General features: G+C 44.0%; 3 protein-coding genes across 6 annotated transcripts; 1 reads left to right on the top strand and 2 right to left on the bottom strand.

The window, feature by feature from the left end:
- The first annotated feature begins 633 nt into the window (after nucleotides 1-633).
- BCIN_14g02610 (hypothetical protein) lies at nucleotides 634-5,066 on the top strand. Its single transcript, XM_024697113.1, has 3 exons — nucleotides 634-1,196; nucleotides 1,322-1,465; nucleotides 1,528-5,066. Exons 1-3 carry the CDS (start codon nucleotides 1,115-1,117, stop codon nucleotides 4,311-4,313), a joined length of 3,012 nt encoding a protein of 1,003 aa, XP_024552927.1. The 5' UTR covers nucleotides 634-1,114; the 3' UTR covers nucleotides 4,314-5,066.
- A 1,910-nt stretch (nucleotides 5,067-6,976) lies between these two features.
- BCIN_14g02600 (hypothetical protein) lies at nucleotides 6,977-7,632 on the bottom strand. The gene is made up of 2 exons (XM_001551212.2): nucleotides 7,341-7,632; nucleotides 6,977-7,282 (listed from the first exon to the last, which is right to left on the bottom strand). The coding sequence occupies exons 1-2, from the start codon at nucleotides 7,529-7,531 to the stop codon at nucleotides 7,276-7,278; spliced, it is 198 nt and encodes a 65-aa protein (XP_001551262.1). The 5' UTR covers nucleotides 7,532-7,632; the 3' UTR covers nucleotides 6,977-7,275.
- Nucleotides 7,633-9,556: 1,924 nt separating this feature from the next.
- BCIN_14g02590 (hypothetical protein) lies at nucleotides 9,557-13,687 on the bottom strand. 4 transcript variants are annotated; one of them, XM_024697110.1, is made up of 6 exons: nucleotides 12,211-13,687; nucleotides 12,002-12,156; nucleotides 11,715-11,949; nucleotides 10,659-11,627; nucleotides 10,348-10,602; nucleotides 9,557-10,298 (listed from the first exon to the last, which is right to left on the bottom strand). In XM_024697110.1, exons 1-6 carry the CDS (start codon nucleotides 12,664-12,666, stop codon nucleotides 10,140-10,142), a joined length of 2,229 nt encoding a protein of 742 aa, XP_024552924.1. In that variant the 5' UTR covers nucleotides 12,667-13,687; the 3' UTR covers nucleotides 9,557-10,139. The 4 variants fall into 4 exon arrangements, with proteins under 4 accessions (XP_024552924.1, XP_024552923.1, XP_024552925.1 ...); XM_024697109.1 differs by having other exon boundaries at nucleotides 10,348-10,590; XM_024697112.1 differs by having other exon boundaries at nucleotides 10,659-11,949.
- Nucleotides 13,688-15,395: the final 1,708 nt, after the last annotated feature.

Below are 15,395 nucleotides of genomic sequence, written 5' to 3'. Positions count from 1 at the left end.
ACCCACTTTCCCAAAGCAGTGAGCGCTTCACTTGCCTTTACTTGCCCATCTGCCCAGTCCCTTATTCACAGTCCACTCGCTGGTGGTCCGATGCTGAGAAACTGCTCTGGAGGGAGACGGGCGACTGGAGCTGAAAGCAACAGTCGAGCCAATTACCCATACTTTTTTTATATTTATTTTTACTTTTTTTAGACTTCACTGAACCTCACAGACCAAAATTTCAACAAATCTAATATAAAAAACTCACTTAAATCATACTCCACTTGTTAAACTAAAAAAAACCATATAGAAATTTGATATGATATAGGCCCTGCATATATATGTATGTGTATATATATATACATATTATATAGGTAACTAGGAGGCAGGTACGTACCTTACGAAGTATATACATTACCAGGTACCCTTTGCATTGCGATACGCCGACAACTCTCAAATCTCAGATCTCAAATCTCAACTTTCAACCCCCTCCCCTCCCACTACCACTACCACTGCCACTGCCACTGCCACTACCACCACCACCACCACCACCACCACTCAATTCTCCATTATTTTTATTTTTATTATCATTATCACACTTCTCTTTACTCCCTCACTCCCTCCCTCCCTCCCTCCCTCACTCACTCCTTACCCGACCTCACTCCAGATAACACTCACCCACTCACCCACTCACCCACTCATCTATCACCTCAATTTCTATTTTATATTGCACGACTCAATCATGTCCCCCTGATTCAAAGACACTTCCAATCCACTTTATCAGGACTTTATCCTCTATTCATTCCTGGGCTTTGCACACTGTGGTGCACCGCACATCCAGCTAAACAGGCCTATCACTGGGTATACTATACCTGCTACTCATGTTGCGACAACGAATTCACTTTTGTTGTCGTTAATGCAACCCGAAAATACGCCTCCGCAACTAAAATTCGAGTCAACCAACCTTCAATCTTCCAACTATCACTCTGCGACTACTATCTGGTTTCAACAAGCATATATCATCTCAAACGATCCAAAAGCACAAGAAAGTTCCGATGGTTGTTTTGTAAATAGTAAAGGACCCTTGGGAGGACGAGCAATTATTTAAAGAGAAGGATAGATAGAATTGAACAAGATGGAACCCCCAAGGACAATGGAGTCCAATCACCGACCAGATGCAATGCGACCAGAGCCTGGTTCAACTTTGATTGTAATCCGTAAGTTATATCTATCTCCCTTGGTTATCATGGGGAATGGAAGCATGATGGATGTGGAATTCGGACACAAAATTGCTCCAATAAATGGTCATGTAAGGGAGTTCTGCCACTAATGATGAAATTAGATGATTTTTCTGCGCGCAGTTCTGATGAGCTCAGCTTATCAAAAGGAGATCGGGTCGAATTAATAGAGAGAGATGATGAATTTGGGGATGGATGGTACCTTGGAAGGAGTTTAGTAAACGGATCGAGTGGTTTATTCCCAGAAGGTAAGCTTCCCACAAAGGAATTGATGTCGCATTGGGTGTCGAAACTGATATATCATTCAAAGTCTATACCCGATTAGCTCCTCGCGGAAACCCTTCCCATCCAAATCTTTCGACATTGTCGATGTCTCAACTCGGGGTTCTGCAAAATCCGCTGCCTCAACCATCCCTTCAAAAGCCTCTTCAGACGATTGCGCAGAGTCCTTCTGGTGAGACGACAGCTCTGCCCGAGACCTCAGGAGATCTTCCGGATATTCTCTCTACAGATCGATTGTCCTCATCTCCAACCTCAATTGAATCTCCAACAAACGTTACCCCAAAAATATTATCACCACTGAGTGCAGTGAGTGCGAGCTCGGCTGCGAAATCTCATGCCCACGGTCAGGATAGTCCAGTCATGAACGAAACTCTAAGTGTGATTGACGAGCATATAACAGATATGAACCATATCGTTGGTTCTGTGCCGAAATCGATCAACGATTCAGGAAGCGAATATAGTAGCCATCACAATGATGCAAGAATGTCATATATCAATGGCGAGGAAACGGACGAAGAAGAGGAAGACATGCACACTCTCGAAGAGGTCAATATATGGTCATCCGAGCAAGTCGCAGAATACTTGTTTACCGTAGGAGTTGATAAGAAGCACTGTGAAGTGTTTCGAGATCAAGAAATCTCAGGGGATGTCCTCTTGGGCATGGACCAAACATCGGTTTTCTTGAAGGAATTTGAATTAGGTTCTGTTGGGCGAAGACTCAAAACATGGCAAAAAATTAAAGCCCTCCAAGACGAAGTAAATGGTGAAACTCCAACAAGAAGGAACACTGGTACATATGCTGGTAGTGAAATTGGCTCTGAGGATGGCGGCCGCCGCGTTCGTAGTGGTGCTTCATCCACAATGCTACCAAGAAACCTCAGCTTGAGTAACCGACCTGGGTCGTCATCAAATAATATTCGGCAATCTCATCAGCGTGCCCAAAGAAACGACTCTATCACAACCTCGTCTCCAATATCTCCCAAAACTCCGCAGGGCAGTCCAAGAGTTCCAGGGGAAAAGAGACCTTCTGCTGCATCAATCAGGGATTTACATCATTCTAGACAAAGTTCTGTTGGTGAATTCAGTACCACTCATTCACTAGTGAGTGCAATTGCAGCAGATAAATCCCAAGGTGTATCTTCACACCGGAAGCAAGCCTCATTTAACAAAGATTGGTCACTTGGTGATGCGACATCCGCCATATCCCAACGACCTGTATCTTCGAATCGCCCGTTATCGTCGGCTGGTCTCACGGAAATTACCACCAAGGGATCTGCTGATCAGCCATCTGAAATTATAGCCCCCCCAACTAATTTAGATACTGATCGAGGATATTTCTCGGGTGGTGAATTGGAGGGTCGGCAAAGGAACGTGCTACGTAAGAGAGGTAGCACAGGTGGACACTCTAGAAATTCTAGTTACACTGATGAGCAAAGAATAAGGACTGCAACAACAAATTCGAGACATTCCAGATTTGGCAGTGCCGATTTAGTAAGAGAGACGACACCACCCACAGCAGCACAAAAATATTACGGCTTATCTGTCAACGGCCGTCGAAGAACCCCTTCCGAAAGTTCCGTCAATTCACCCCCTCGACCAGTACCACCACCGAAGGACGATTTTCCACTCGTTACCAGACTTCAGCCAGAAAGATCTATGGATAGCATAGTATCGCCCAAATCGCCAAGTCTCCAACAAAATTACCCTAACGATCGGTTGTTACCTGTTAAACCAACAGGGTCCTCTAGCCATTTCAGCATGCGTGCAATATCTGATGCTGTCACCGGCCGTGAGAAATCTCGTATTACTTCACCAACCGAAACGGTATCATCCTCAACAAAAGAATCCCCACTTCAATCCCCTTCGAGAACTGGTTCGAGCACACCTTCAGCTGGCCCAAGCTTCGAACTTGATCCTGCAGATGATAAAACGGCTATGATTAATCCAAAGGCATCGAGAAAGAAGTCCAAGAAGGAAACTAGTGCCTACACGCGGGGGCTCGAAAAGAAAACGCCCCAAGAACAGATGGTTGGTGCAGATTACAGTGGATGGATGAAAAAGAAAAGTTCAAATCTTATGACAACATGGAAACCTAGACTTTTTGTTTTGAAGGGCCGCCGGCTGTCATATTACTACTCGGAGACTGATGATCAGGAGAAAGGATTGATCGATATTTCATTCCATCGAGTCTTGCCAGCTGACACTGATCGCCTTACTGGCCTTCATGCTACTCTCACCGGTGCAACGAACAGCCCTACAAGCCCAATCAATGCCCAAGGAACTATTGCATCAGCGGAAGCAGATGCCGAACCAGAATCCACATTAAGCAAAAGTGGCGGTGATTCTATGTTCATTTTCAAACTCGTACCACCACGAGCTGGTCTTTCTAGAGCTGTCAACTTCACCAAACCTACTGTGCACTACTTCGCAGTGCCAAATATCAAACAGGGTAGATTATGGATGGCTGCACTAATGAAAGCTACCATTGACCGAGACGATTCCAAACCTATAACCACAACTTATCAACAAAAGACTATTTCTCTTGCAAAAGCCCGACAAATGCGACACCGTCCTCCAGCACTTATGAACCTTGATGAAAAAGTTGAAGAGGAGACATTGAAGACTCCGGCAAGCGATAAGCATGGTCTCAATATACATGGTATCATCTTCGATCGCGACGAGGGTGATAGTGGCGTTTCTGGGGTTTCGAAACGAGAGAGCGCAGATACAAGGACTAGTCATGTACCGGATGGTACGGGCATAAGTAATACCTACTCGCCAGATGTCGATGTTCCAGAACCACAAACTGCTTAAGATGGTACTTGGAAGGCTGCACAAACGATGATGATTGAGATGTTCACACGCATTCGATTCATTACGACTGATGGACAAACGCAAGGAAGCACATCGAATCTATTTCCTTTTCACTACTTCACTTCACTTCACATTTCTTCTTTTTATCTAATTTTTTCGAGCAATTCTTCGTTGTTGGCTCGATACCAATAATATCTGCCAAGACGTCGAAAGATGCATACAATTTCAGATATCTATATAATATACCCCGTTCTAATTCTGGTGTGGTGTGCATATGGTGGGAATTGGGTGGTGGGATATGGGTCGCTTTGACAGGGAAATGGAAGGGAATTCAGGTCGGGTTGGGGATGGGTCGAAAGAATGGAATGGATGAGTTTGGCGAGGATAGGTTGGTTGGGTCGGCTGAATGGATTGGAGAAACAAAGTTACATCAACTACCTTTTCTTTTTTTTTTTCTTTACAACACACATCGGCGTCACACATACCCTCTCGATAGTTGAGGAAGGTTATTTGAAAGGGAGACAGAAATGGATGGATTGATGGAGGGAGAATAAATCAATGGCATGGTAGGATGATAGGATTGATGATTTGCCTTTTGGAAAGGTTGCATTATCAAAATTTGTGAGTTTAGAGGGTGGAAAGAGATGAGTGTAGAGTGGGAAGGAAGGAGATGAAATATGAAAGGTATGGAGAATGAGATTTATGTAGCGCATTGAAGTGGAATGAAATAAAATGAAACGAGTGAAAATTTCAATCGGAAAGCTCCAGCTATGTTTACTTATATTTTAAAGTAGGGCATGGGCTTAAGTGGGTGAATCTGAATTTGAATTTGAATGAGTGCATGAAAAAGTAAAAGTGATGGATATGTAAATGTTCGAAAACGTCTTAAAAGCACATACTTATCTAGCTAAGTTATCTTATGTAAAGAAAAGGGATATAAGGATGTATAGATGTATAAATATATAAATACAAAAGAATAAACTATGTTATAGTTAAGTTTACATAGAGGATTGATCGATTGATTCGGTTAAGAGGGGAAAGGAGGGGAAAGGAGGTATAGAGAATAACATCTGTAATGTGGTGTGTGTGTGTGTGTGTGTGTTTATATTATTTTGTAAAGCGGAACTTGAGGATTGGGGAGGAGGGGAGGGGAGGGGAGTGGATGCGAATAGGATTGGATAGGGTAGGATAGGATAGGATTAATAAGTTGGTAAATAGATAGATAGATAGATAGATAGATAGATAGATAGATAGATAGATAGGTAGTAGTTAGTTGGTTGTTGTGAGGTGGGTGTAAATTATATTAAATAGATAGTAAATAGTAGATGGTAGATAATAGGTAATAGATAGTTATAGAACGTGAGGTTATATTATCCAAGTATTTATTATATCTATCTATTTATTTATATTCTGATTTTATAAATGAGAAATCTGGTTGGGCTGGGTGGGTAGGTAGGTATGTAGATATTATAAGACTTTTCATTTTCTATACTTTTTATATCAACTATATTATCTTATATTACTTTCATTTCTATTCCATTCCATTCCATCAATCAATCAATCAACCCTCCCCCTCTATATTTCTGACAAGCCATATAATATAGTGTATCGCTAACTAGTATATGCAATTAGTAATTGAATTGCACTTTTCATTGTACGCTTGTTGATTGGAGAAGTTGATTAGATTCTAGAAATATAGGATGGGTTTGGAGGGTTAGAGGAGTATATTAGATTAGATTAGATTAGATTTGGCTGGTGTGTGCTTGGTTGTGGTGATGATGATGATGATGATGTGGGTTTGGCGGATTGGTTGGTGGAAGTGTGTGGGTGAGAAGATATTGGATGGGATGGGATGAAGATAGGATTTTGGAGAGTCAAGCAAGTTATTAAAGATATACTTGAATAGATACTTATTACTTTACTTGAGTTTTGGCGGTAAAGTATAGCGAGATGTAAGGAGATAGGTGGGATAGCTGGGATGGTCGAAAAGGACTTTGTAGCTTTAGATATTGGGTTTTCATCTATGTATCTTGCAGAATTTGTCTTCCACAGCCTGACAGCTAGCTGACTTATTAGATAGGATAGGAAAGGAAAGAGTCGTGCAGAGTCTCTCGGATGGGTTGGCGGGAGAAGTACCGGATTTTAATGCTTTAAATAATGTGGAATTAAAGTATTAACTGACTGTGACTGTGACTAGCCTTGGGCCAGGTCTAAGAACTAACTCACTCATGAACGTTTCCACGACGGGCTTTTTGATTTATTCTTGTGATCCAAATTCATGGATAGAAGATGGATAATAGACAGCGTGAAAACGTATGAGAGGACCACTGAAGATATACTATGTGAGGTAATCGAATGCTCTTCTCATTATATCACGAGAGCTATCTGCAATTCTTAGACTCGAGCTTAATAAAAGCACTTGCTTTCATGCCTCTGTTGCATTCGATCCCAATATAACCAATTTCAGACTCTCAGCATTACTTACCCCATCCACAGACTTTCAATTTGCGTCACTACTCCTACCCTTTCCTATCCTCGTGAACACAAATAAACAGAACACAAATAAACAGAACCAAACCACAGCCACAAGAGCAAATCTCACAAGAAATCCAGTTACAAATCACAACCGCACCGCGGCATCCAAAATTGATATGTGGAGGAAGTAGAGATCCATTCATCAATAAGTATCCACACCTCATATTCCATCCCAATGTATACATACACATTCCGAATTTTCTGAGTCGTCCTCGCGATATCATATCATATATCATCGTTTTCATATCCGCCCATGCATCATGCATCCTATCATACACTTTTTCCCACTGCTGTATATTGATCTGCGACCCAATCCATTGTACACATTGTCGTCATTAAAGGTATCCCCTCATCACTCATCCGCCATTCCTCTCCCTCATCATTCCGTACCTCGATATTTCAACCCCATTTTTCGCCCCATCATTCTTTACAAACTACACCACAATCATTAGCCCAATCCCATCCCCAAGAAAAAAAAAAAGAAGTACTCACGGAGGCAAAAGATACTCGCTCCAACTGCTCGAGAAAAACGCAACCGCAATGCCAAAAACTCCAATACTTCTCACCACGCTCGCATTCTCCGGCGCAGTCAATGCAGTATATGTGCTTGCGAAATAACCTTTTGGTTGAGCGGCGCGACGGCCGGAGCGCTCGACAACTACACGTTGGGCTTTTGGTGCCATTTTGTGGAAGTTTTAGATGGTTAGAGGTGAATTGTAGAAATTCTTTGGACGTTGTTCCAGTTGCGAAGAGTAGTTGTTGAGATGGATGGGAATGTGTTTGCAGAGGAAGAATTGATGCCGAGCTTGAATATTCTTTGATACTACCTGCTGAGGAGTTTTTGGCTATGATGATGATTAGTAAGCTTGTAGTATGAGCACGTGATTGGCGGGGAATCTTGTGTTGAAAATGGACATGTGAGTTTCTGCTGTTTGGGAAATGTTGAGAGTGTTTCGAGGGGAACCATTTCAATATGAGGGAATACATACTTATTAGAATACTGCTGTAGTTGGAATATGCATGCCATAGTTCTTGTTAATACGATAGATGGGAAATGGTGGCACCTTTCCTCAAGCTCTGTAGCATAATCAAATTTTATTGATTCATACAGTGACCAACATGAAGTTTCTCAGACTCGAAATCAAAGCCCCCTTTCCTGTTATCCTATTAATAACAACCAAACATTCCCAGAGACCAAATTTCCAACCATCTCCATGATAACTATTACCAACGCAGAGCAAACATCAAAGAATCTCAGCCCTCCTCACACCCTCACACCCTCACACCCTCATATACCACATACCACACACTCCACAAACCACGCGATTCTCATCCCATCCCACCAACTCCTACCTCCTAAATACATATACGACCTTGACCATTGACCCAAATCCCAACTTCCCTCCCTCCAACTATACTTCTAGTACCTCCGCCCCAAAACATCATATAAATACTGCACCCTCCCCTTCCTCCACCGAGCCCCAAACACGCGATTCAAAGACGAAATTTCGCAGAAACGCCAGAGAGCATAGAGCAGGAACCGGCATTCGAAGTTAAATCCACATAGTTGTACAAAATGCGCGCAAATTCCAGCTTTATCATATTCCTGAAATCTCTCCTCCCCTACAATGTTTTCTCCACAACATCACATCCCTTTCGTATTCCAGATATCTTCAAGCTCTTGCCTCCCTTTGCCTCTCTTCTCAATCTTCCAGTCTCCCCCTTCCACCCTTCCCTGTCCAGTCCCGCAAACACCACTACTCCCTCCTAACATTCCACTCTAGATTTCGACCTTCCACCAACCGTTTCTTCATCCCTCTCAGAACCCTACACCGCATCCCACCCCATCTCATACACAAAGTCCCCGCGTGAAAATACACAGTACAGTCCAATTCCAATTCCAATTCCAATTCCAAACCAAACAACAAAATCCCTACCCCTATCCCCATCCCTATCACTCGGTACACCTCTAGACGAGAACAAAAAAACAAATCCATTCCCATTCCCATCCAAACATCCCCATCTACTCCTCCATCCACTCTCCCATCCATTCTCCCATAACTAAGCCCCAACTTTCATCCCAAACCCCAAGTCCCAGATCCAATACATTCCTTTACATCTATAATCTCCCTCTTCCCTCTCCCCTCTTCCCTCTCATATACACTCAACTAAAATAATACATACACACACATACACACACACATTTATACAATATTAATAAACCCACCTACCTACCCGCCTCTCTATCCATTCTCTCAATACCATCTATTGTCCATCACCACACCACACCTAACCAAACTACACTAAACCACAAATCCCAACTCCCCAACCCATCCGATCCCCATCATCCCTCCATTCCTCCATCTCCTCACCCTAAAATCTACCATGCAATGCGCTTAATAATCCCAAATCCAACTCCAACCAAACAAGTGTTTACAACGAACATAAAAAAGGGTGGACAAAAATCATTAAAAAAAAAATTGCACTGCACTACACTATACTGCATGCATACCACTCACCCACCGTCCCCACTACTCCAATATAATCCATGCTGCACCTAGACAATCAATCGACACCCTTTGCATTACCGAGCCCCTTAAAATTACCCTTGATCAGATTGCGCCAATACTCCCTTTCATCTTCATACACAATACATTCACTCTATTAGAAAACACTAAGTCATTGAAAAACAAATATGTTAATAATCTTGCTCCGAATTTGCTTTGGAAAATAAACAAACTTCTTCTCGAGTCTCCTAGGGATAAAACCCGCCCTGTAATAAACGAGAGAGAGAACTGGACCCATCAATGATAAATACACAGGATTCCTCCCTTTCCCCAAGAGATCCCAATGTCCCTTCCAACATAAAAGAAATATGGTGGATAATAAACAAGATCGACTAATCATTTAAACAAAGTAACGCCAGTTCCCATCTCATAACTTTGCCCAGTATAAGTATGCCGAGTATAAGTCATAATATGAGGCAAATAATTAAGTACGTCCTTTGACTGATCAAAAGTATAATAGCGTAAACACAATATGAAAACCACTCCCCTCCATTGATTCCTATCCAACGTCGCACGATTGTGTCATGGTCTTATGTAAAAGGAGTTTTTTTTTAAACACTTGCAACAACCACCCCCCACCCCCCTTTCTAATCCTTTCTGAAGTTCAGATTCTTTTTCACATTTGAGAGTCCATGCGCCAGGAAAGCTCGAAGTGGTATGATCCGATAAACGCCAAAGTATGCTCGAAAACGCCGGAAAATTGACCCTATGCACCTGAATTGCTTCAAACAGTCTCGGATATTTCATTTTCTCCTAGATAAGGATCAAAGTTATAGTTGTCATCTGCACCACCAGTGGAATCATTCAAGAATGAATCAAAGTCGAAGTCCGTCAGAACATCCGAATTTCCATTCATGGGATTGTTGAACTCGAGCATATCAAACTACTATTTGTTAGTGAAACCCGGAGGAAATTGCATGTGATAGACATACCGGTTGATCATTCATTGGGAATGCATTCAAAGGATCAGGCTGTGACGAGGCAACTCCAACGTTTGGAGCAGTCGCCATAGGTTGGCCATTGACGGGTTGAACAGCACCGTTTGGATTTGGACCATTGCCGAAATTTTTCGCGTGAATCGGGGTGATCGGGGTCGCTGGGGTGGGGGTAGCGGCCTCTTGGGTTGGATCGGCGGAGGGTGTAGCACCAGCGTTGAGGTTTGCGGCGGATCCTTTCTTTGTAGCCCGCTGTTATCAATGTCAACATTTCTACCAAAAAATCCATTAAACGCTAAGAAATTTACCTTTGTTTTTGTTTCCTTGGTCTCATTCTTCTTCTTGGGGTTTGCCTTATTCGATTGCTGGGGTGTTGGAGGTGCAGCAGTGCTACCTTGAGGGGACGATGGTTGTGTTCGTCCGTTCGCGCCAGCATTAGCAGGAGCTGCTGGTGGAGGCATGTTTCGTTGTTGAGGTGTGCCCATAGCTTGCGGAGGTCCTTGGGAAGGATTGGCAACCATGGGGGCACCGCCGTTTGGACCATTTTGCCAATTGCCTGCTTGCTGTCGTGCCATCATCATTTGCTGCTGCGACATTCCTTGTGGGAAGCCTGGGTGGGAACTAGGGGGTCGCATGCCGTTTGGCATCATATTACCATTCATATCGTTCATCTTGTAGAATTGTGGGTTCATGCCTGCATCCATTTGCCCAGGCTGTCCCATGTTGAAGTTCATTGCGCCTGGCGATCCTCTATTTTGGCCTTCGGGCAGAGGAGATGGAATGCCTGGGTTGTTCATGTGCGGCGTTCCCCGCTTCATCTGCTGCTCGCTTGGGTTTGGCGAGTTTACTGACCGAGGACCACTTTGTGGTGAGGCTCCTTGTGGGAAATTTGGTCCATTAGGTCCCATGCCAGGCCCTCCGGGACCTCCTTGGCCCTCAGCAGCACCTTGTTCTTGGCGTGCCATCATTAGTCTCTTCTTGTTTTGTTGCTCAAGCAACATCAACTGCATCTGATAGTCTTGCAAAGCATGGTTACCTTGTTGGCCACTTTGTTGGCCACCTGGAGCACCTCTTACACCGTTTTGACCCATTTCACCTGCGCCGTAGCCATAAGTAGTCATTGCATTAACATCAGCACCTTGCGTCATCATGGGCGATCCTTGATTGGGGGGACCTCCGGCGGCTGCGCCAGGCATTTGCTTTTGTTGCTGATGTGACAACCCAGCTTGATATGCTTGAAGATTCTTCTGTGGGTTTTGACCGGGGAACCCTTGGAACTGCTGAGCTGTCAGATTTGAATCGATACCATTTGAAAGTGGCAAATGAGCTGCTTGAGCAGTATTGCCGGGGGCGTTTTCTCCCACCTGTTGGCCTGGAATTCCAGTAGTTTGTCCTCTTCCATTAGGTCCCATGCCACCTTGTTGATTAAATCCAGGTCCTTCAATTCGTGGTCGCTTGGATGGAGATGGTGCGTTCTCGGCAGATCCTCCTGGCGATTGAGCTCGTTGTGGATGGTTACCGTCCGAAGGTTCTCTCTGCATTGCTTGTTGTTTTTGCATCTGTTGCATTTGCTGCATCTGCTGCATCTGCTGTGGGGTGCTGTGGCAGTGATCAATTAGCATTGGTATGTCAAGCAAAGATGGCTACTCACGGTTTGCCTCTACCACCATTCATAATTGCTTGTCGTGCAATTTCATTTTGCATGATAGCTGGGTTCATACGGCCATAGGGTGCACCAGGATGCATTCCATTTGGATTCAGAGCACGAAGCGAAGCTTGCTGTTGCTCTACCTTTTGGCGCGTTTGCTATACACAATTTTAGTTATTGCTTTTTCGTGAACCTCCCCATGGTTGAAATACCTGTGTATGAGTGACATAGGAAAGAACGTTACGTGATGGATCTCCACTGGCTCGCTGAGCATTGAACATTTCCCAGAAAAGGCAAAACCATTCGTAAAGAAAACAGCCACTCTCGGGAGATTCCTTGGGAAGGTTGGGTAGAGGAAGGTCATTGGGCCTCTTTGAATCGACATCATCTTTAGAATCATCTCCATCTTCCGCGTCGCCCCGACTAGGGCTATCTTTCTGGACGTTAATTTGTTCATTCAGCATTGTTCTGGCGCAATCAAACATGCCACTCTTGAGAAAGTATTCGTAAATGTAGGTGTTGAGTTGCGATCGGGGGCTAAAGGTGACGTTATCTTTCATCGAAGGGTGTCGAGCAGCTCCGCCGGGTACCCCATTATTCATCATGGGAATACCAGTCCCGACTGGGCCACCCATATTGGGCATACCGGACATATTGACGTTATTCATCGTCGCAGACTCTGAACGCGACCGAGTAGTGATAGGTAAAGGTGAGCGTGAATTTTACAATCCAACACTCGTGTAGAAGAAGAAAAACCGTCCGTCAGCCACAGCTCTCTGACGCGAAGCGGTTGTAGAGCGAAATGTCGCACGGCAGCACGGTTTGAATTGAACGAAACCGAAAACTGTCGTTTTGGATATTCCAACCTGTGTGTTATTGTAACTGTACGTGGCGCGCCAGTTTGATGTAGATTGAATGGGTTGGAAGGTGTGATTTTGGTGTAACTGAGGTATCTGTGTCTGTGTCTGGGGGGGGGACCTTTTTAGTGGAAGCCAAATGCGATAAACTCCGGGGGCTTGTTTGATGCGAGAAAGCGAGAAGCAATAGCGTCTGCAGGTTGTCGAAGAGGGTTTCCTCTGGGATTGAAAAGCTCTGGTGATGGGATGTGCTTGCGCAAGTGGAGAGATTCACCATACGATAATTAAAGGTAACTGACGTTGATACCGCAGACGAGGCTTTTCAATTAATCGAAATGGGGCGGCGGTGGTGGTGATTTATGGGTTGCAGTGTGTCGTTGCAATTTGTATAAAGTTTCCAAGGTGGGTTTTTGGGGGGTGTGTTGCAAATAACAAGAGACTCCAAAATACGCAGGGGCGTGATGTAAATTACTTCGCGAGAGGAAGGTGCGTTTTCTGGGTCCCGTACCAAGAGGGCTTTCTAATGTTTCTTTCCTCTCTCTCTTTTGGGGGCGTGCCGTGCAAGTGGAATGGTCGGAGCTGGAAGAAAGCTTGGGAGGGGCGTGAGAGAATGGGACGGACCAGGATTCGCCACAAAAAATAGGGAGTGCAGAGTGAAGATTAATAAAAAAGGAAGAAGCAGCAGGATACCTTGGGCAGGACGCGAAAAGTAAAGATATTAAAGAGATATATGCGTTGATTGCGAATCGGATGATAATGGGTCCTCCGTACTCGTCCGAATGGTCACGGAAGAATGTGAAGAGTGAAGGCGAAGGGTGGAGGTGAAGAGTGCAGAGAGTAGAGTGAAGAGTGAAATATAAAAGTGGTAGAATGGGAAGAGTAAGGATAAGTTGGAGAGGGGGGAGACGGAGAGGTAAGGTTCGATAGAGAAGAGAGAAAAAAGTGGAAAGATCGGGCGAGAGCCAATCATATCCAAGCGTTGCGTCGACTAACCCACAAATGATCTTAGCTCCAGCCTACGACTGATGCTGCTTTTGCGCTGGAAGATATCTACTTGTACATGGCATGCTTTAACTTTACTCTTCACTTCACTTCACTTCACCCTTCACTTCACCCTTCACTTCAAACAGGACCATGATATTATTCATTTCTCCAGAGAAGTCTGATTGTATAAAATGCCAAGTGCCATCACTTCTCATGGTCCCGCCATCCAACTCTAGCTACGGATGCTCATGCTGCTTTCTCGTCTGTACGGAGCAATGGGTATGAGAACTTTATATCTATCTATCTGTCGCTACGAAGCACCTACTGGCCTAGACATCCATCTATCGAGGTAGCCGGCATCTACGAGTCCCTAGCTTTCGTTGATTTCAAATAGACTTTGAGAGTGCCTTGATAACAATACGGTGAAGTGATGCTTAACCTCCCGTTCATTTCCAATCATTTCTTCCTGCGTGCCCTGCTCTTGCTTGGTATCTATCTCTGCCCGGCAATGATTACCTAATAAGTAGCAGTTGACATTAGTTAACTATATTTATCACCACAACTTGTTAACGTGTATGCCTTTTTTTCCCTTCATGTATAGGTACACAGGTAGTGTTCTTTTGGGACCTAGGTATGGTATCTTGTAGATAGTAGATGATAGATAACAGATAGTGGAAGGCTGTCTTCACTGTAGATCTCTCAATACCACTACCCGCACCCAAGTATCTATCGACCTACTCGAGCACCTTCACCGATGATCATCTTACGGAAGCAACAACTACACCTCATGTTGGTATATACACCAGCTGGCTAGGTAGATACCAAGTCATCAAACTTCCATACGGTTCCACTCTACTCTACAAGCCAAAACTTGCATCTTTCATTGATCTATCTGGGCTGATATGATGAGAGATCATTTTCTTCGCCTATATATAAACCCCATTCGAAACCACCATCCAAGTTTCGCTTGCTAAAAGTGGCATGCTAAATAAGTGTAAGTGTGACATGATTTCCATCATCACCAGCCCTTCCATTTCAGATGGCCGTGGATGATCCTGAAGATATGCATATCGCATACAATTCTTTACTCTCCCATTCACGCCGGCGGATCATCATCTCGAGCGTCGGAAGAGAATGATTCTAATCAAGGAAAATCACGGCGGTGTCACGTGATACCAATGGGCAGACATGGGTGATGATACGTGTGTAGTTATATGCTAGAATATATATCGTGACGTTGCAATTTGGCATTTCGCAGTATCAAGGGCTTTACACGTAAGTGAGCGTCGCACGATACATTGGAGTTTGAAATTCTAATTATAAATTGGAAGATGGCATGAAACTAAAAACATCTGTTCAACCATAGAGGGCGAAAGTTTCAAGGGATCAATCAATCAATCAATCAATCAAACTACTGTCTGCACCCAATAAACCGAGCACACACACATACACACCCGAGTTATCAGGGAAGGGACATCAGTTTCCGAAAGTGTGGTTCACTGTCTACTCGGTTATGGAAATGAAAATGAATACATGGTCCCGGTACATATGGATGG

The sequence above is a fragment of the Botrytis cinerea genome, chromosome 14 (assembly GCF_000143535.2).
Source record: "Botrytis cinerea B05.10 chromosome 14, complete sequence".
NCBI classification, from domain to species: Eukaryota; Fungi; Ascomycota; class Leotiomycetes; order Helotiales; family Sclerotiniaceae; genus Botrytis; species Botrytis cinerea.
This window is presented reverse-complemented; position numbering and strand designations above follow the sequence as displayed.

Coding starts and splice junctions, on each gene's coding strand:
- BCIN_14g02590 (XM_024697112.1), bottom strand. CDS start 12,666: ATGAATAACGTCAATATGTCCGGTATGCCCAATATGGGTGGCCCAGTC. Junction 12,157..12,210: donor CCTATGTCACTCATACACAG/GTATTTCAACCA, acceptor AATTGTGTATAG/CAAACGCGCCAAAAGGTAGA. Junction 11,950..12,001: donor AATGGTGGTAGAGGCAAACC/GTGAGTAGCCAT, acceptor TCACTGCCACAG/CACCCCACAGCAGATGCAGC.
- BCIN_14g02610 (XM_024697113.1), top strand. CDS start 1,115: ATGGAACCCCCAAGGACAATGGAGTCCAATCACCGACCAGATGCAATG. Junction 1,197..1,321: donor TTCAACTTTGATTGTAATCC/GTAAGTTATATC, acceptor TGATGAAATTAG/ATGATTTTTCTGCGCGCAGT. Junction 1,466..1,527: donor GAGTGGTTTATTCCCAGAAG/GTAAGCTTCCCA, acceptor TATCATTCAAAG/TCTATACCCGATTAGCTCCT.
- BCIN_14g02600 (XM_001551212.2), bottom strand. CDS start 7,531: ATGGCACCAAAAGCCCAACGTGTAGTTGTCGAGCGCTCCGGCCGTCGC.